Raw genomic sequence first — 21435 nt, forward strand, 5'->3', positions numbered from 1 at the left:
TGGGGCAGGGCTGTGGGGATCGTTATTGTGCAAAGTGTTCTAAGAGTGCAGATGCACAGTTCCCTGAAATTGGCATCACAGGCAGATAGGGTGGTCAAGAAAGCTTTTGGCACGTTGACCTTCATCAATCAGGGTATTGAGTATAAAAGTTCAGATCTTATGTTCCAGTTATACAGGATGTTGGCGAAGTTGCATTTGAACTATTGTATTCAGTTTTGGTCACCCTGCCATAGGAAAGATGTCATTAAGCTTGAAAATGTACAGAGAAGAATTGCAAGAATGTTACCGAGATTTGAAAGGCTGAGCTATAGGGAGAGGTTGGGCAGGCTAGGATTGCAGGAGGCTGAGAGTGATCTTATAGTGTGTCATAAAATCATGAGGAGGATAGATAGGGTGAATTGCCTAGGATTGGGGAATCAAGAACAAGGTGACGCGTTTAAATTGAGAAGGGAATGATTTAATAGAAACCTGAGGGGTGTTCTTTCACACTGGGTGGTGGATGTATGGAACGAGTTGCTAGAGGAGATAGTTGAGGCAGATACTGCGATAATATTTAAAAGACATTTGGATAGGTACACGGATAGAAAAGGTTTAGAGGGATATTAGCCAAACGCAGGCAGGTGGGATTAGCATAAACAATTTAGGTCAGCATGGGCAAGTTGGGTCAAAGGGGCAGTTTCCATAATGTTTGACTCTATGATTCTATAAATTGATACCTTTCAGAATTGAAATAAGAGAGTGGTGGGACTCAATTTCTGAGTATATTCAACATAAAGCATATCGACCAGACTATACGGAAGTTGCTGAGTGAGAGACTGACGATCCCAGTCCAGACCAGACAAATGGCCTACTCTTACTTCCAATTCTTATGTTGTTAAAACTGGCAGTATGTTTGAAATGGAAACTGCTATCTGTGCGGAAATAATCAACTGTAGTGGGGAGAATACCACTCACTCTGTACAATCGCCATTTAACATTACAATAGTTCACGTCTGTCACCACGAGGTTTAATCATTTCTCTGATTGTTAAGATATCTAAAATGCAACTTTAAACACCAGATGTGAAAATATTTTCCTTTTATTGTTCTCATAAAATCCTGCATCAGGGTTAAGGACAGTACTGCAGATACCAACTTTCTAAGGATAAGCTTGCCCATGGGTCTGAGGTGCAAAGGTTTGCTACTTTATCCACCTCCACCCCTTTGCCATGCCTATTTGCCTGGTCCTGACCCCTGTTAACAATTCCCTCATCTCAAAATCAATCAGTTTTATGGGGAGAGTAGAGTTTAGGCAGCTGATAGACCCTTTGCCTCACTACAAATATTTTAAAAATCACAACACGGTATGTTCCTCAATAATCCTGACCTCGGGTAGTTATTAAAAGAATCCTGCTATTTGAAGGGTAATTTGGCTGGAGAAGAGGGACAAAGCCATGGATGTATTTGAAACCTAAGGAAATGCTGCGATGGACTGTGGAAATCGTATCATGGCACAGGTATGTTTCTGTGGTGCACTATTCAGTAACGTGTTGTTAAAATTTGTGCTATTTGTGTTGTATTCTTTGGTCTGCATAACAAATTGGGTAACTGCGATATTATCTTTGCTCTAGGCCTCGTTTGGGTGCCATGTTGCACAGAGTCATTGGTGTTGGCGTCCTTTATTTAATTTTCTCAGCGATCGAAGGCAACCTTCGGGTTATTGGAGTAAGTATCATTTATCAAGTATCAAGGATGTAATTCATTCCAAGTAGGTGCCACGGAATCTGCTGAGGTTTGCCAAACGATTTTATTTTCCAAAAGACGAATTGCATATGCATCACTATGCAAACAGTCCGTCCCTGAAATGTAGCCAGCATTGACCTTTCCCTAACTGAGAATCAGACACCAGCTGTGGCGGTGCTGAATGAGTTGAATGCCAAGCACTAGACCTCCAGGCATGATTCTGCTGAAGTGGTCAAATGTGGCAAACTCCATATTGATAGGTACATCTAACCTCGAATCATACTTGTTTTAACTAAAATTGGCTTGGTTTTCTTCCTGATTTAGGCCCAATTTTTTGCCGTGGTTTTTATTACGAACATCAGTTTGTCGTTCATCGACTCCTGTATACTCTTGTGGATATCCTTTACATGATACTCAGAAGTTAGTTTTTGCCTTTGTAATGTTGATAGCAAAATGATTAGTCTCTTTAATTTCTATTGGTTTATTATTGATCGTGTGTCAAGATACAGTGAAACGCTTTTGCTTGCACGATGTCCAATCAAATAAAATAATACATTACATGAATACAATCAAGCCGTACACAAGTATGACAGGTGGAGTGAAGAGTAAAGTACCAGAGTGTAAAATAGTTTCTCAACATTTTAGTGTAAAAATTCCAGAGAAAATGTCCAATGTCCGCAACGAGGTTAAACTTGGTTCTAACATGCACTTACCTGACTGAAAACTAATGTCCTGCTGTTCTTATCCATTCATTTTTATTTACAGTTATCTGCGAATTAAGATAGTGAATAGTTGCAATAGATAAACTGGGAGGACCTGGATTTGATATTTAGCTGATCGCAATCTGATAATGGAAGGATTGCTGGGATTGGTGTTGGTGTGAGTAAGTTTACAAAATATTGGCTAGAACACTGATGTTTTGTAGAGCTGTGCAGTTATATAACCATTGGGAGTATGGGATCAGCTGTTTTCCATGGCTGTACAACTTGCCTCATTCTCCAATCTTGCATCCGAATCCTGGACATGTGGTGTGGAATTATATCTGTGGAATAATTAACCAGTAAGGAATTTGAATCTTCAGGAGAGGTGGGATAAATTTGAAGTGAATGAAGCGGCTGAATATCAAATAAGTGTAGATGCCGGAAATCTGAAAGAGGCAGCATTTTGAAAAGAGGAGAGTTAATGTTTAGGGGTCAAAGACCATTTGACAGCATTACAAAAGGGACAAAAGCTAGTTTCAAGTCGCAGAGTGGATAGGGGTAGAATGGATGGGACAAAAACAATATTCTGATGAAGTGAAGCCAGGCTTGCTGAGCGGGTAAACTTTTGATGGAGTAACAGGTTAATAAGGACAGTCAGTGACAGAACATGAACGTAGAGCATAAAAGGTTTAGTTTAGAGACACAGGCCCTTCAGTCCAACAGTTATGTGCCGACCAGCAATAGCCCATACACTACTAGTTCTATCTTACGCACTAGAGAAAATTTACAGGTCAATTAACCTACAAACTTTTGATTTTTCCGGGTACTTCGGTTTCCTCCCGCATTCCAAAAACTTAATGTGGTCACAGAGCGAAGGCACAAAATCCATAGAGGTAGTACCCATTAGGAGGATCAAACCTGGGTCTGTGGCGCGGTAAGGCAGCAACTCTACCACTGCTGTCCCTGCGTCATAACATTGGAAAGGGTGCAGAAAAGTTTTGCAAGGATGTTACTGGCACTGGAGAGCTTGAGTTGTAGTTTGAAACTAGGGAGGCTGGGGTGGTTTTTCCTGGAATGAAGGAGGTTGACGTTATGAAATCGCAGTCCTTTTCCCAGTCTAAAATTAGGGGGCATAGATTTAGGGTGAAAGGGGAAACATTTTAAGGGGCCTTAAACCTACAATACAAACCACACATCTTTGGGGAGGGGAAAGACATCAGAGCACTCTCAAGAAGCCATTGTAGCCACAGGGCGACCAGTCAGCACCTGACGTCAGGATCGAACCCGGGTCTCTGGTGATGTGATGCAACTGCTCTATCAGCTGTGCCAATGTGTTGCCCAAAATATAGTCATACTACAGGGACACAGGCACTTTGACCCATCGAGAGGGGATCTTATAGAGACATATAAACTTATAAAAAGGACTGGACAAGCTAGATGCAGGAAACATTTTCCCAATGTTGGGGGAGTCCAAAACCAGGGGCCACAGTCTTAGAATAAAGGGGAGGCCATTTAAAACTGAGGTGAGAAGAAACGTTTTCACCCAGAGAGTTGTGAATTTGTGGAATTCTCTGCCACAGAGGGCAGTGGAGGCCAAATCACTGGATGAATTTAAGAGCGAGTTAGGTAGAGCTCTAGGGGCTAGTGGAATCAAGGGATATGGGGAGAAGGCAGGCACGGGTTACTGATTGTGGATGATCACAATGAATGGCAGTCCTTGTTCGAAGGGCCTAATGGCCTGCACCTATTTTCTATGTTTCTATGAGTCCGCACCAAACATCCATTAATCCCATTTTTCCATAAACTCTTCCCACATTGCCATTAACTCCTCCTGATTCTACCACTCCCTTTCCTGAGGGACAATTTACGGTGATCACTTAACCCGCCAACCTGGGTTTTGCAATATGGGAAGAAACTGGTGCATCCAGGAAAAATTCAGATGGTCATTGGGACTGTATATGCATGACTATAAAAATAGTCCTTCCCTGAAATGTAGCCAGCATTGCCCTTTCCCTAACCGAGGAAATGCAGAGCTATTGGAAATGCCCAGCACATCAGGCTATGCTACTGGAGAGACAAAAACTGAGGTAATATTCCACATGGATAACCTACAGTAGAATTGACCAGTTCTGATTGAAGAAGCCTCTGCTGATCATCACTTCAATCAGAACCTTTACTTGTGGCAGCTGAAGGGGAATTTTAAGGAGCTGGTTGTTTTTTCTGTTGGAGCTTTGCAGCTGGGTACTTATTCTTATAAAACCAAACAGGGCAAAGTCCCTGATGGAAAGGTATGAGGAAGTAAGCTGGGGAAAAAAATGATAACTTTCACAATGATACCAAGCAAAATTTATATGATCTATTGTATCTGGTGATGGGTATTCTGTTGCTTGTGACCATTTTTGCATGTTATATCCAAGTTGATCAGCAACCTCCTCACACAAAGAGAGAGTGGAGAGGGGGATAGCTGACCAAATATAATATGGCTTATTTGCTATATTTAGCTTCAGTCCTTAAGAGTGAGAATGAAAACAAGAATCTTGGTGTGATACTTTTGCAATTGATTTCAAATTGGCAAATTGATAGCTCACTTTTTAAATATTTGACCATGTTACACGTAGAGAAACAAAATCTAATGTCAAGTCAGAATAAATTAGCACCAGCTATGTCAGTAGTAAAAGAGCTCTCAGAAAAGTCCTCCATATTTAGATTGTTACCTATTTCCACTCAGATTTTAAAACATTTTTATGAGCTATTTCATTCATTGGTGCCTTATTGAGCACTGTGACAGTGGGCTCCTTTATAAATCATCATTATTCATTATCTGCAGAACCTCAAGTTTTACAATATTCCGTATGTCATGTTGCTCCAGTACTAAAGTGATTAATTGGCTGGAATGCTTCTGGTGAAGTGTCCACTCTGGTGGAGATGGTATCAGTCATGTGGCTGGCGTGCAAAACAGTATTTCATGTTGACGGCTGTGAGTGTGGCATCTGCTGTTGAGGGGGAAGTTGGGGTCTATCTTACAGCAGGATTTTTAGATTTAGAGATACAGCGCGGAAACAGGCCCTTCGGCTCACCGAGTCCGCGCCGCCCAGCGATCCCCGCACATTAACACTATCCTGTACACACTTGGGACAATTTTTTTACATTTACCCAGTCAATTAACCTACAAACCTGCACGTCTTTGGAGTGTGGGAGGAAACCGAAGATCTCGGAGAAAACCCACGCAGGTCACGGGGAGAACGTACAAACTCCGTACAGACAGCGCCCGTAGTCAGGATCGAACATGAGTCTCCGGCGCTGCATTCGCTGTAAGGCAGCAACTCTACCGCTGCGTCACCTCACCAGATGTGGGTGAGGCATCTGCTGTCAGTGGTTGTCAAAGTTCTGCCATCAAGGGATTAGAAGACTAGATAGAAACTGCAAAGCTTTTGACTAACTGCTCGCTTTGTGGGAATTGGTGGGAAATAGAAGGAGGAAGTTGATAACTGCCTCAACATTTGAGGACAGCAGGAACAAAATGGGTGGAGTTTCAGCTGACAGAATAAATTGATGTCTGCTGTCGAGTCACCGCTGTCAAGCAGTGATAAATCTCTGATCACATGGGCTGGGTTCTAAAATAAATTAGATAATTCCATGTATCAGTAGAATGCACATTCCATTGCACACCATTCTGTACGTTATATAAGTTTGCTTTGTAAAGGTCATAGTTTAAAAACAATTTGGATGATTTCAAACTATCCTGAGTAAATATTATCCCTCGTCATCAGTTAAGTGGAAACACATGGATATAGATGTATTTAAGTTAATTAAAGACCGTTTATACTATGATTCTCACAGCGCGGTAAACGTCTGACAGTGCAACTATATTGCGTATTCTTAACTGAAAATCATTATTTTCTTTCTCTTTCCCTTTCATTCTCTTGGTTTCATCTGATGGCATCCTTTCCTTTTTTTCAGGAGAATTTCGACCTGACCCTTCTGGCTTTTATCCCTTTGGCTGTTCTCGATACAGCCCTCTGCTGGTGGATATCCTTTCTGGACATGGGGTTCTCAGTGAAAAGGATCTCTGATCTATTTTCTATTTATTCCTTGTTCAAAAACAGAACACATTATTTATAAACCTTTGGACTTCAATTCTAATTTCCTTTGTCAATAACTGTCAGCTAATTGAGGTAAACAATCGAAGTTTAGGTTTAATAGTGTATTGAGAATATTCACTTTTTTTTTTTGCTTTAATAGATAGCGAATAGAATGGTCTGGTGAGAGTACTTTACAAAAGATTTATCTTGCATTGTGAAGTGATAGGAATTTGACAAAATTATTATGGTCTCTCAGTCACGAGTCTATTGAGGTATGAAATAACATCTGACTTTCACCCAACACAGCCTATCAGGTCCAAACCAGACCTAAGCACAAAAACAATTGGGGAAGTGTGTAGAAAGGAACTGTAAATGCTGGTTTAACCAAAGTTAGACACAAAATGCTGGAGTAACTCAGCGGGACCGACAGCATCTCTGGAGATTAAGAATGGGTGACCGTTCAGGTCTAGATTGAAGAAGGGTCTCGACCCAAAACGTCACCCATTCCTTATTTCCAGAGATGCTGCCTGCCCCCTGAGTTACTCCAGCTTTTTGTGTCTAACAATCAGGGATTGCTAGCTGGCTGGATATAGAATTGGTTCCATGGTAGGAAGCAGAGGGTGGTGGTAGAAGGTTATTTTTCAGACTGGGGGCCTGTGTCTAGTGGTGTACCTCAGGGTTCGGTGCTGGGACTGTCGTCTGTCATCTATATCAATAATTTGGATGAGAATATGCAAGGCGTTGTTAGTAAGTTTGCAGGCGATAGTAATATAGGTGGTATCGAAGATGATGATAAAGAATTGCAGCAGCATCTTGATCAACTGCGAAAAATGGCAAAAGGAGTTTAATTCAAATAAGCGGAGGTGTTTTATTTTGAGAAGTCAAACCAGGGCAGGACTTACACAATAAATGGCATCGCAGGTAGATAGGGTGGTGAAGGAGGCTTTTGGAACACTGTCTTTCATCAGTCAGGGAATTGAGTACATACATTGGGATGTTACGTGTGGGAAAGAATTGCAGATGCTGGTTCGAGGGTAGACAAAAAATGCTGGAGTAACTCAGCGGGTCAGGCAGCTTCTCGGGAGAGAAGGAATAGGTGATGTTTCGGGTCGAGACCCTTCTTCAGTCTGCCTAGGTATGAGAGTGTTTGGGGGTTACCATTTTTGTCCTGCGCACTATTTGTTTGGAAATCAAGTTGAACAAGATGATGCACGATTACTGTCATCCTTTATTTTAACCTTTAAGCAAAATTATTTTTCTGTGGTTTTCTATCCTTTGGATTTTCCATTTTGTTATTCTTCTATTTTCCTTAACTGTTGGCACATATTTATCAGCTTGACCCAAACGATGAAGATGTTAAAACTGCGAAGGAATGTTGTGAAGTTATCCTTGTACAGACATTTCACAAATACGCTCATCTTTGCTGTGATAGGTAAGCTTCAAATCTGGTGGTGGTTGATGACTATAGGTGGCCTAACAATGTTTATGGAAGCCTTAATTCTTGGGTGTCCAAGATTTGTTTTTATTGTGATGTAAATTGACCAGTTGAATAAAAAGATACACAGATTTGAAATGTAGGTTATGACAGTCGAGTTGTCCAGATTTGTTTGCAGCCTGTTGGAGCTTTGCCAGCTCTCAAAGGCTAAGGGTCTGCATACTGGTAGGATGTTATAATGTATTGCATGAAGCAAAGAGGAAGACTCCATATAAATATGTAATTACGTTAGCTGAGAAGGGATTGGGATTAGATTTTAAAGATCAAAGATGGGTTGCCCAGGCGAAAGTGATGAAATGAGTAAGCTCATCAGGAAGGTTGTCTCCGTCCTGGGAGTGGAGTTGCATTCATTGGAGGTGATCTTGGAGGGGAGGATGCTCCTCAAACTGCGGAGCATCTTGGACAATACAGCTCGCCCCCTCCATGACACACTGGTCAATCTGAGGAGTCCCTTCAGCAACTGACTGGTTTCACCAAGATGCAGCACAGAACCCACTGGAGATCCTTTATCCCTGTGGCTATCAAACTGTACAACGCCTCCCCCTTGTGTGGTGGGGTAGACTGACTCCCCTCCCCCCCCCCCCCCCCCAAAATCTTTGCACATCCCTGATCCTGGACTTTCCATTCATTACTTTAATTTCATGTATTTTGTTGTGCTTTATGACTGTTGGCAGACCAATTTCCCTCTTGGGATAAATAAAGTTCTATCGTATCGTATTTGAATTTCCATGTAGTTATTAGATAATTTTACTCAACGCTGGTTCTGAAGCAAATGGATGAAACTTGTTGGATTAGGTGATAAATCAAGTAAACTTTCTTGGTTATGCGAGGTCTGCATCACAATTATATAGAATATCATAGATTCCGCTTGAGTTTGAAAACTGGAAAATTATACAAGTAGCCATCATCGAGAGTGCTGACTAACTAGCAACTTGTGATAGTTGCTGCTGTAAATCTCAGCACTGTGGGAGCAATCCTGGAAAATGCTTTTAGTTTTGACCTGCGTGGGTTTTCTCCGAGATCTTCGGTTTCCTCCCACACTCCAAAGACGTACAGGTATGTAGGTTAATTGGCTGGGTAAATGTAAAAATTGTCCCTAGTGGGTGTAGGATAGTGTTAATGTACGGGGATCACTGGGCGGCACGGACTTGGTGGGCCGAAAAGGCCTGTTTCCGGCTGTATATATATGATATGATATGATATGATAAGTGAAGCGAGTTATCAATTTGGCGGTATCACTAAAGATCTTCAAACTGAATCTCTATCTCCCATCATAAATGCTGCTAGATCTGTGTATTTTTGCCATTTTTTTTCCTTGATTTCAGATTTCAAAGATCTTCATTTTTATTTTTGGATTATAGACTAATTTCACAGAGTAAATGAATCCTGTTACAAAATACACCACTGATACTTTCTGGATTCATGTGAAAAATCGGGTAGCATAAACTTGAAGAGGATTAGATATATTACTGATGCCTTTTCATTTCTTTTGACTTTACAGTTAACTATGCGTGTTCCCTTTTTCTGATTCTGTAAAATTAATTTTAAAACATTTTAAGTAGATAAATCTTGACAATGGGGGTAAATATGTTCTCTTGAAGATATTTGTTGCTTTTTGATTCAATATATCATTGTATTTTTCCTATAGCATCAATATTTTTCATTATTTGGACAACAAAGAAGTTCCGGCTTGCAGACTGTCAATCGGTAAGTAAGCTGTGTGTCAAGCCACAATCAAGATGATTGATGAGGATAGGGCAGTAGATGCTGTATATATAGACTAGTTAAAACTTTAGATCAACAAACTTTTTACATGGAATGATTTTGACACTGCTGGGCTGGTGTCGTTTTCCTCTCAGTTCTGTCAGCTGCCAATGCCAACTAACTGGGAACAAATCAAGGTCTAGAGTTAATTCTGTTTACCTCATTACCAAACACTTCAGACAGTGAGTGTAACTACACAATTTTTCTACAGGAAAAATTGCTCATCCTGGAACTGGTGGATACCTTTATTCTGGCTGATAGTCTTGGCATTTTACATTGTTCGCTGTAACATGATCCCTTATGTTTCTGTGTATGTCTCATCACTTTAGAAACAATTCAAGTTACAGAGACAGTAGTTCTTCTGTCGCACTCAGCTTTAGGATAGAACATCAAAATCTTAACTTTCTAAAGAACTATAACTTTTGCTTTGCACGTTCAGTTCTAAATTATTAATCTGGCTATTAATCTCAGAAAGTTTGCTAATATCTCTCAGACCAGTTAATCATTTGCCCTGGAGGAACAAGAGACTGCAGATGATGGAATCTATAGCAAGAAAAGGAGAGCATTTTGGAGGAACTCATCAGGGAGGGAAATGGACAATCTTGTTTCAGGTTGAGATCCTTCACCTAGACTGTCGTCTAGATAAATGGTCTTAACCCAATACATGGATGGTGCATTTCCCTCCACCGCTACTTTATTCAAGAGAGAGCTAGATAGAGCTCTTAAGGATAGCGGAGTCAGGGGGTATGGGGAGAAAGTAGGAACGGGGTACTGAATGAGAATGATCAGCCATGATCACATTGAATGGCGGTGCTGGCTCGAAGGGCCGAATGGCCTACTCCTGCACCTATTGTCTATTGTCTATTGCCCTGCCCTGGTTCAGACCCATCAAACATCCCATACTGACAAAACTTGGTTAATGGTTCATTTGAAAGCTTTTTTTCGTGTGAGTGATCAGTAACGGGATTAAAGGGGTTGAAATTTTAAAGTTGTGGCAACTGAAGTTTAGTTTTCCTTTTATATATCTTAAGTTATAGGATGGAAAATATTGGTAAAGTAGTTGCCCTATTTTACTAATCCACTCCCCATTGTTCTCGTGCAAGAATGTCTCACACCCAAACATCTAAGCATGACTTTTGCCAAGTCAGTTCTTGTCAATCAGGGCAACATTTGCATCTCTACAAATTTCCCAGTAAACTTCAAGAAGAAAATGGGGGCAAAGTCTGGCCTGATTGTCTCACCTAATTATGTGTAACCACGAAGCAATCAACATCAACTTAGCCAGTTATGTTAACAAATATTTTGTATGAGGTTTAAGAAAAACTGATGCATTTTTTTAGACAAATTTTTGGAGACTTTCACATTGATCTTAAAGAGATTGGAGTAAATTCTTGACAACCCAGCCACTCTCAAACCCTCGGGGTTGAGATATTAAATGAAGGTTGCTGGTGGCAGGGTGTTGCTGTGCATTTACATCCGCGAGGTGTATTTCCATGGGAAGGCTTTGTATTTAACACGTCCTTGGGCAGGCTTTATAAAATTGAGGCAAGCATTTATAAATCAAGGAATATTTCTTCCCGTATTTGTATCGGAAAGAACATCTTCAAGCAGTGAGATTTAAAAACTAAAACGCAAATGCCATTAACATTGATTCCTCCTTTCTATGTTGTCTGCAGGACTGGGGAGAACGGTGGATAGATGATGCCTTCTGGCGATTGTTATTTTCCGTCATACTGTTGGTCATAATCATCTTGTGGAGGCCATCAGCAAACAACCAAAGGTTTGAGCATCAATTTTCCAAGTGTTTTTGTTTATCGCAATTTAGCCGACGATTGTTGAGAGAACAGTGACATGATCCTGGCTGTTGTCAGCAGGTACATACTGTGCAACATGCACGCTAAGTAGTGGAATATCCAGAGAACACGAGAAAAAATTAACCGGAGAACAATCGCCTATGGTTCACTCTCAAAGGCTTGTATAACATGTTATACGCAGAAATAATGGGACAGGCAGCTATTTAAATGGGAAATCTCATTCTGGCAGAGAAAATCTAACCTGTCGGTTTATAAATCAATGAATATCCAACTGGAGCACATTTGAATCAGTGGGAGATTCTTCCACTCATGATAAAACTAGGGCAATGGAAGCTGAGGGAATTGTAACTGATTGGCTATTGCAAATTTGATTGTGCGTGAGATAAGTGAGCTAACAAATGCAACAAGGTGCTAGAACCATGCCCCCCCCCCCCGCCCGGAACCTACAGCGTGGGTGTCATTGAGAGCAGGTGAGAGGGGTTCCGTTGCCTGCTCAGAGCTCTAAACCTTCCTGCTCAAGAGGTCTGGGCTGGAGGTCAACAATTACTGCAAGCGTCAGGAAGTTTATGGTGTGCAAAGTCCAGATATGTCTTTGTGTGTGTGTGAATTTATTGTAAGTTTGCTTCAGCCCTCTTCCCCCCCCCCCCCCCCCACCTTATATTATGGCATTATGTTGCCCAAGCCAGGGTGGCCTGTTATTTTGGAATCGCTTTGGTCATTGGCAGGTTTGGAACCTGTGGCCTCCACTGGTGGCTTAGTGCTGACAGCAAGTTCTAGTCTCATGTCTTTCATTTTTCCGAGAAGCTTGTGTCTTGAGTTCATTGGAAAGCAGCGTTATTATCTGTCACATTTCAAACCTCCTTAAGTGTGAAGACTTAACAACGGCTAAAACAATTAGCGCAGTACTGGAGCAATTTTTTTTAGCTGCTTGAAGAACTCAGCGGGTCAGGCAGCATCTGTTATGGGAAATGCATATCAACTTTTTGGATTGAGACCCGTCATTTGGGCAGAAGGAGTGGAGGGTCTCAATCTGATAGGAAAGAAAGATGAAGGGTGGAACTAAATAAGGGAGGTAGTGGGTGAAAATATCTTTTCCCCGTTTCCATTCATTCTACCAATTCCTTTAAATCTTGCCCCCTTGGGCTTTGTCTCTGTTTCAAAGAAAACTATCCTCTAATCGATCTTCAAGGCTACAATTTTTCAGTTCTGATAACATTCTCTAAACCCCTTCTACATCCTCTGCAGTTCAAATGCATCTTTTTCACAGTGTGGTGACCAGAGCTCTGTGCAGCACTCCAACTGCTACCTAGTGAGTGTTATTTATGTTTGTATCCCAACTCTCCTGCGCTTTTCATCTCTGTCCTTGACTGATTAATCAGAGCATCCTGTGAACCTTTTAAACAATCTTTGAACCACCGTGCCTCTTTGACAGATCTATGGATATACAGTCCATCTGGTCCTCCACATGTTTCGTACCCCTCTATACGCTGTGTATTTCCTTGTTGTGCCTCCCAAATGCATAACCTCATACTTTTCAGGATTAAGTTCTATTTGTCATTTTCCATCCAACTGGCCACCCACATCTTGCTGCTGTCTAAGGCTTTCCTCTTGTCAACCTCAGCTAAATTTTGTGTAATCTGCAAACTTTATCATGTTTCCTACATTTAGGTCTACATTTAGGTCTAAACCATTCATACAATAAGGTAGATGGTAGGTATGGATTGCTTTCGAGTTGGTGATAGGATGGTTCAGGTGCCTGTTAACAGCTGGGAAGAAACTGTCCCTGAATCTGGAGATATGCATGTTCACACTTCTGTACCTCTTGCCTGATGAGAGAGGGGAGAAGGAGTGTCAGGGTGAGACGTCCTTGATTATTCTGGTGGCCTTGTCTGGGCTGCGTCCACAATTCCATGTAATTTCTTTTGGTCTTGGGTGGAGCTGTTCACAAACCACGCTGTGATGCATCTCGATAAAAAAGCTCTCTACAGTGCATCTGTAGAAGTGGTTGAGAGTTGTTGGGGACATGCCGGACTTCTTAAGCCTTCTAAGGAAGTAGTGGTGTTGGTGTAGTTTCCAGATCATTGGTTCGATATGGCTGGCCCAGGACGAGTTGCTTGTGACATTTACTCTTAGGAGCTTGTAGCTTTCAACCATCTCCCACTCCCCTGACATCATTCTAAAGAAGGATCTCGACCCGGAACGTCACCCTCCAGAGATGCTGCCTGTACCGCTGAGTTACTACAGCATTTTGTGTCTATCTTTGATGTACACTGGGGTATGTATACCAGGGTGTGTGTACCACTTCACTTCCTGAAGTCGATCACAATCTTCTTTGTCTTGCTGACATTGAGGCAAAGATTGTCTTGGCACCAGGTTACAAGGACTTGATGCTTACATAAACTTTCTTTTTGTAGGTTTGCTTTCAGCCCTCTTACCGATGAAGATTACGATGATGACCTCAAGGAGCCAATGCTCAATGAAGCTTTTGGTAAGATTAGCAACTAAACTCTGTTGATAAACAAATGGAGAGTTGCCTCTAACTCTGAATTGTGGCAGTGCTTAGAAAAAGGTCTTTGACCACTTTGACCTAGTTCGTTAGGATAATGTGGCGTGAGATTGAAGAATCCTTTACCTCGAGAATGGCTGAGCAAAGAACTCTTAAGATTGAGAAACATGTGATTATATTAAGGAATTTGTTTTGTATCTTCTGCAGAAGGAATGAAGATGAGAGGGACAAAAGCAGAATCCAATGGCACTACAAAACTAAATAAAGTGGTGAGTAAGACATCAGGAAGTGTTGATTTTAAATAGATTGAGCCTTTATAAATTTAAAGCATTGTAAATGAGGCACGTTGCAAGTTCATATGTTAAAGTCCATATTGTCTCAATATCTGATTCATTAATTGCCCAGTGTCAGTTCAGTCGCTCAGTTTCTTGGCTACATAAGGTAACCAGATGAAAGACCAGGGCAACTTTTCCCATGAGGCACTGAAGCGGGAGGCCACTGAAATGCTAAAACAGAGTGTGTGGTGAAGATCCTTGGAGGTGACTGTCCTGCAAACTTTCCCAATGTTAATTTCCATCTCATGAATCCTGCTGGAAAATAAGCATACATTGACATCAAGCGAGGAAGTCAAAGTTTCATTTGGTGGTGAAACCACCATGGTTGAAATAAATAAATATTAGCTATGAATGGACTTTCCATTCCCGTAAAAGGGACCACATCACCCCCATCACCCCGATTCTGGCCTCTCTCCACTGGCTCCCAGTACGGTACAGAATCAACTTCAAGCTGCTCCTATTCACATACAAAGCCCTAAACGGGCTTCCCCCCCCCCCCCCCATATCAAAAATCTTCTAACCCACCACTCTATCTCCTGGTCCCTCACGTCGGCCGACGTGGGGCTACTCACTATCCCGCGGTCTAGGCTTAAGCTCAGGGGTGACCGCGCTTTTGCGGTTGCAGCTCCTAGACTGTGGAACAGCATCCCTCTCCCCATCAGAACTGCCCCCTCCATCGACTCCTTTAAGTCCAGGCTCAAAACCTATTTCTACTCCCTAGCCTTTGAGGCCCTCTGAGGAAGCGCTGTGAATTGTTTATGTATGTGCTGTTATGTTTGTGTGCCGTTGTATGTTCGTTCTTAGTACCTGAACTGATGTACAGCACTTTGGTCAACGTGGGTTGTTTTTAAATGTGCTATACAAATAAAATTGACTTGACTTGACTTAAAAAATATCAGGCTGGTTCCAGAAAGATATAACCTCCCTGAAACGTAACAAACTGCTTTTCGTTCCATCCCAGTTCTGATGAAAGGTCTTCAACCTGAAACACAACTGTTTCTCTTCCCACAAATGTGGCCTGACATGCTGGGTATTTCCAGCATTTCTGTTTAATTTTGCTTGCAAAAGGGGCATCAGAGATAGCCAGGATGAGGCAAACAAACTTTAATATCGTAACTTCCATCCAAACTGCTCATTTGCTACAGGTGTTGCTTATAATTTCTGCATACCACCTCAGCTGTCCACATGTAGTTGTAATTTATGCCTTGTAACAGTAGTAATAAATCAATACACTGTAGATACACTGTGATTTTGATATGCCCATTTTGGGTATATCTTGATATGCCCATAACTTTGATACACCTACATCTGATCACATGTCTCCGAAAAGGATCCATCCCTTGGAAACTGGATCAATGCATGAAGTCTTAACTATGAGCAACAGCAAGCGGTTTATTCATGAGGTATCAAAGCTAGTTTATGGTGGACACAGCACTTAGCCGAGGTTTCTCTGTATACAGTGATGATAAGGCTCCTTTATAAATTCTCATTCAGATTACATGCTTTGTAGAGAAAACGAGCTTAAGAAATGGTAAATTGTATTGGGAATGGGGACCCCACCTCTCCAACTTGTTTTCCCTCTTTCCCAGTTCTGATGAAGGGTCTTTGACCTGAAGTGTTAACTTTCTCTCTTTTCATGGATGCTACTCGATCTGAGTTTCTATAGCGTTTTCTGGTTTTTTTTAACTTGAGATTTTCACCTTTAGCAATTTTTGTATGATTTTCAGTTACTGCATTCCATGTTGTAAGGTTTCAGGAAAGACTCCTGAAATCAAATTTAGATGAGAATCTTTTCTTGGAAAATTAAGTCTCTGAAAATTTAAGAACGTATGAGTATTGTTTACTTCCTTACAGACTATATACTTTTATGTCCATGATATTGCACCCTCTTCTCCCCTTACTACCCTTCCTTCCCACTTACTTCTGTCGTGTTCCCCAGATGTGTCCATGAATGGAGGCAAATATATTTGTGGAATTGGAAAAGCGAACTTGTCAATAGATTAGCTTGCTGGACTGACAACTCATTAAAGCTGTTGCTGTTGTTAACAGGATGAAGATTTGAAGTGGGTTGAGGAGAATGTCCCATCTTCCATGGCAGATGTGTAAGTGACTTTCATCAACAGTAGCTATAAACTATTTCAGTACTCTGCAAGCTTTTAGATGCACCCATCATTGTTACTTTTAAGTAAATTTACTGTTTGGAAATTGGTGTACATCGTGTACAACAGAACCCAAATTGTATAAATGAAAAAAAGTTTGGAGACTAGAAATAATAAAAGGATGATCAGGTTTAGTTTGTACATTGCCAGAATCTGAAAGAGCAGCCTGTCCAGATAAAGGAGCAGGTTTTTAGGTCTTGATGATCTGTAGGCCTTTGAAGACGAGTGGGGAAATATGCATTTTATTCTGGGTATGCTTCTTTTTTTAATATATGTATACTTTATTCAAATAAATTATTTTGGGAAATTGTAGCATGTAATCGTTGGAGTAGGTCAGATGCAGAATTTGATGGGGTTGCATTGTAAAGGAAGGTCATGAATGTAACACAATATGACTAAACAGATGTACTGACTTTGCATGTTGTGCAAAGAAGATGGAGATATCGATGAGGAAAAATCCAAATTCATTCAGAATTATGTTTTAATCACAGCGCAGCATTAGAAAGTATACTTTCTATACTTTGAGGAATGCAAATTAATTATTTGTTTAGTTGCTTTCTAAGTTTTATAGAATTTAGCTTCATATCCCAAATAGTATTTTGTATAAGTGTACTCTTACTCCTACTTTGCTAGTCAGCTGTCCCTATGCCTCCTCTCTTCCATCCATCCAGGGATCTCATCAGCCTATCTAGGTGCGTCAGAGGTTCTCATACACCTTATCTAACCTCATCAACTGCATTTGGTGCTCCCACTGTGAGCTCCTTTACATCGATGTGACCAAAAGTAGACTAGGCGAACAATTCGCCAGACACTTGAACTCAGTCAGCCAAGGTGTGCTGGATTTCCTGGTTGCTAACCATTACAATTCTGCTTCCCATTCCCATACCAACCTTCCTGTCCTGGGCTGCCTCCATTTCCAGAGTGAGGCCACACACAGACTGGAAGAACAGTATCTCATATACAGCTTGGATTTGGTATAAAGTTGCACGTATGACCATTGCCGTGTGCTCAAACATTTGGAATGGCGCAGTGATGCAACTGGTAGAGCTAGCAGCCAACAGTATAAACATTGGAATTCTCCAATTTTAAGTATCTCCCCCCCCCTTCTTGTCCTGTGCCCCCACACCAATGAAGACCCTTTACTCTCACTACACCTTCACCTTCTCTCTTCCCACCACCTTCATTCTCTTCCCACCCTTCACCCATACCCTTTCATCCATATCCCTCCTCCTGGCTTTGCATTTCACTACTCTCCACTCCCTTTTGTCTCCTTTTCATCTCAATCCTTTGTCCACTCATCTGCCAGTCAAAGGCCTCTCTCACCTGTATCCACCTATCACTTAAGCAGGCTTTGTCCCACTCCCACCACTTTTCCACCTTTCTCCCCCCCTACTACAATCAGTCAGAGAAGGGTCCCGAAATAAAATGTTGCTGTCTGGGCCCTGCAGAGATGCTACCATTTTTGCTGAGGTACTCCAGCACTTTATGTTTTACTTGATTCCAGCATCTTCAGTAGCTTGTCTCTATGTGAGTAAATATCTTTAAACTGGGTAACTGTGGCTGTTTATCTCTGCAGTGTCTTAATATTTCCATTTTTAATATTGTTGAACAAATCACTGGCATAAAGCAATTCATGCTACTTCATATGGCAGGAATGCAAAGCCTCATCCTTGTACCTAGATATGGGCTATGGGGTGTTTCTAACATTTTTTCATCTTCCCATTTAATAGCTCACCATTTAAGTTCATGGCATTTGAAAACAAAAGTTAGACTGTTGCCTGTTCCTTCACTACTCATGGAAAACAAAAGTGATGTTTAGTTTAGTTTAGAGATGCAGCATGGAAATAGGCCCTTTGGCCCACCGAGTACATGCTGACCATCCATCACAACCTCACACTAGTTCTATGCTTTCCTACTTTTCCCAACTCCCTACACATTAAAGGCAAATTACAGAGGCCAATTAACCTACAAACCCTCACATCTTTGCGATGTGGGAGGAAACCTACGTGGTCACAGGAAGAACGTGCTAACTCCACATAGACAACACCCAAGGTCAGGATTGATGCCCCCCCCAGATCTCTGGTGCTGTGAGGCAACTGCTCTACCAGCTGCACCACTGTGCCGCTTGAGCAAGCGGCAATGGTCTACAGCATTATTCTATATACACAGTATTACTTGTTGTCATGACTTAAACTTTATCTGTTTTCTTTCAGAGTTCTTCCTGCCCTCCTGGACTCCGATGAGGTAATAAGCAATTTAAAGAAAATATTGTGCTGAAGCCTTTGGTCGATTGTGCATGGGAAGTAGGTGGATGTGGGTGTGCGTGCAGGGAGTTAGTGGATGTCAGTGTACTTGTGAGGGGGGAGTAAGTATAAACCCTACAGGCCAGTGGGAGCAGCAACAACCTCCTGGGTTGGTACTGACGACTGCAACCTGGTTCCTGTAATATGGAAGCTTTGGTTCATCGATTTATAATTATCAGTGGGATGGAGAAGAGAGTTTAACATAGATGCGTAGGAAGGAACTGCAGATGCTGGATTAAACCGAGATAGACACAAAAAGCTGGAGTAACTCAGCGGGTCAGACAGCATCTCTGGAGAAAAGGAATAGGTGATGTTTTGGGGCGAGACCCAATCTTTAGACAGTCGAGGAAAGGGAAACGGGAGATACAGATGGTGACGTAGAGAGATATAGAACAAATTAATGAAAGATACGTTAAAAAGTGATAATGATAAAGGAAACAGGCCATTGTTAGCTGTGTGCTAGGTGAAAACGAATTACAGACAATGAAACTCAACAAGACTTTTTTGAAGCTGGTACGACTTGGGTGGGGAGGGATGGAGAGAGAGGATGCAAGGGTTACTTGAAGTTAGAGAACTAACTTCTGCATCCTCTCTCTCCATCCGTCCCCTGCCCAAGTCATACTCGCTTCAAAGTCGTCTTGTTGAGTCTCATTGTCTGTAACTCGTTTTCACCTAGCACACAGCTAACGATGATGGCCTGTTTCCTTTATCATTGTCACTTTTTTTGCATATCTTTCATTCATTTGTTCTATATCTCTCTACTTCACCATCTGTATTGCCCTTTCCCCTGACTCTCAGCCTGAAGAAGGGTCTCGTCCCGAAACGTCACCTATTCCTTTTCTCCAGTGATGCTGTCTGACCTGCTGAGTTACTCCAGCTTTTTATGTCTATCTTCAGAGAGTTTAACATAGTTTTGTTTTGTGCGCAGGTGTTGGGAAGAAGAACCTTTGTCAGCAAAAGTGGTTGAGGCAGAAATTATTTCTCGGTTTAAGGGACCAATATTGTTAAATATGTAAACATTTGAACCAAAGAGAAATACCAAGCCTCATGAAGAAAACTGGAGAGTGAGATTAGTTTTGAATTATCTAGACATTGCTCCATTCCCACCTCTAATGCTTTAAACATCTGTTGATGATTTAGAAGTAAAACTATTAACAATTTCCTTATTTTGCAGGAAATTATGACCACAAAATTTGAGATTTCAAAAATGGAGTGAAATTGAAGATGAGAAAGCACCACACTTGTTTTGATGCAATAGATGTCCAGGAGAATATATCTTTGGCCTGCACATATACACTGGAATTGTTCGGTGTCACATGATTTCAATGGGGTTGGGTGGGAAGAAGAGTGTACTCTATATGTTGAAGTGCAATTCTGATTTTTCTTTTTTAAAGCCGTTAGATATTTTGCTCGTACTTGTCATAGGTGTCTGGTTTGGATGGGCTTATACTTTGGCATTCAGGTAAATCTAAGGGCTGGTCTACAACTATTCTGAATCAAGCTGATCCACAAAGGACAAGCCAGTTACCCCGTTGCCCTTCCCTCTTCCTTTCCAACCCTATGCTGCCAAATGAAGTCTTTGTACTCCAGTACTCCAAATTTATTTTGTGTGTGACTTTTGAGGACGGGTCAAGTTTTCTAGACACTGGACTGTACAGCCGGATACATTGCAGATAGCTAGCTGTGCTGGCACCTTGAATGGCTATTCCGATCTCATTGGAAGTGGTATTAAAATGAAGTTTTGTAAATCTGGTTTTGGTGGGGCTTGGTAAAACTATGATGGGAACTTTATTGTGATTTTTGTCTCGAAATAAATAAATAAATCATAGGGGTTAAATTCTACATCTGTTGATTGATAGAGTACTTATAGATCTGCATAGATAAAGCTATAAACAAGCACTTTGATTTTGTTCTTCTGTTAGACCTTCGCACTGAATTGCGGTGAGTGGTTTTTAATGCGAGTGATGCCACCTTTCATATAATCAAGGTTGAAGACATTGGTAAGATTGAAGACTACACGACAAGTGATCAACACAGTCAAGAGCAGGGCATGAATGCAAGGACAATAAAACAAACTACTAGAGGAACTCTGAGACACTACATCAAGACTGGGCACGGGTAAAATTAGAATGCTTATTTTGAGTAAGTGTGGAGATAGTTATTTCAGGTGACAGCACCTCCCATCCATGTCCTAAGGGAGCATTTTTTCTGTGTTTGGTCTTCGTGCAATTACCCCTAGTAGAAAACATGCTTGTCAAACAGATAAAGCTATTGTATTCCTATTCACATCACATCTGCTTTTCTTCAAATCATTGCTTTCATTTTTTTTACAAAAGCTCAGTGTGACAGCATGGAAGCACCTCTTCTGACATGAAGACTTGCCACACTATGTTCAATAGCGGGGGTGGGGGGAGGAGGGCTTAGTGGATCATCTTGTCTCACTGCAATTAAATAAAGTCTGGGGTAGTAAGGCAAAAGTCTGCAGCCTCTATGATTCAGCTGGACATTATCAAGCATCTGATATAAAGTATCATATTTCTGCCATGTCATTGAAA

At 41.4% G+C, this 21435-nt stretch overlaps 1 protein-coding gene across 1 annotated transcript in view; it reads left to right on the top strand.

Moving 5' to 3' along the window:
• Positions 1-21171, top strand: part of LOC144597190 (transmembrane protein 87A-like) — a 48990-nt gene extending 27819 nt beyond the window's left edge. The window contains exons 11-20 of the mRNA XM_078406182.1: positions 1610-1703; positions 6383-6451; positions 7828-7936; positions 9648-9706; positions 11440-11543; positions 13992-14065; positions 14291-14352; positions 16468-16520; positions 18791-18821; positions 20055-21171. Of these exons, the coding sequence (XP_078262308.1) occupies positions 1610-1703; positions 6383-6451; positions 7828-7936; positions 9648-9706; positions 11440-11543; positions 13992-14065; positions 14291-14352; positions 16468-16520; positions 18791-18821; positions 20055-20096 (697 nt within the window). The 3' untranslated portion in view covers positions 20097-21171. The remainder of the gene's footprint in view (positions 1-1609; positions 1704-6382; positions 6452-7827; positions 7937-9647; positions 9707-11439; positions 11544-13991; positions 14066-14290; positions 14353-16467; positions 16521-18790; positions 18822-20054) is intronic.
• Positions 21172-21435: the final 264 nt, after the last annotated feature.

The sequence above is a fragment of the Rhinoraja longicauda genome, chromosome 10 (assembly GCF_053455715.1).
Source record: "Rhinoraja longicauda isolate Sanriku21f chromosome 10, sRhiLon1.1, whole genome shotgun sequence".
Lineage (NCBI taxonomy): Eukaryota > Metazoa > Chordata > Chondrichthyes > Rajiformes > Arhynchobatidae > Rhinoraja > Rhinoraja longicauda.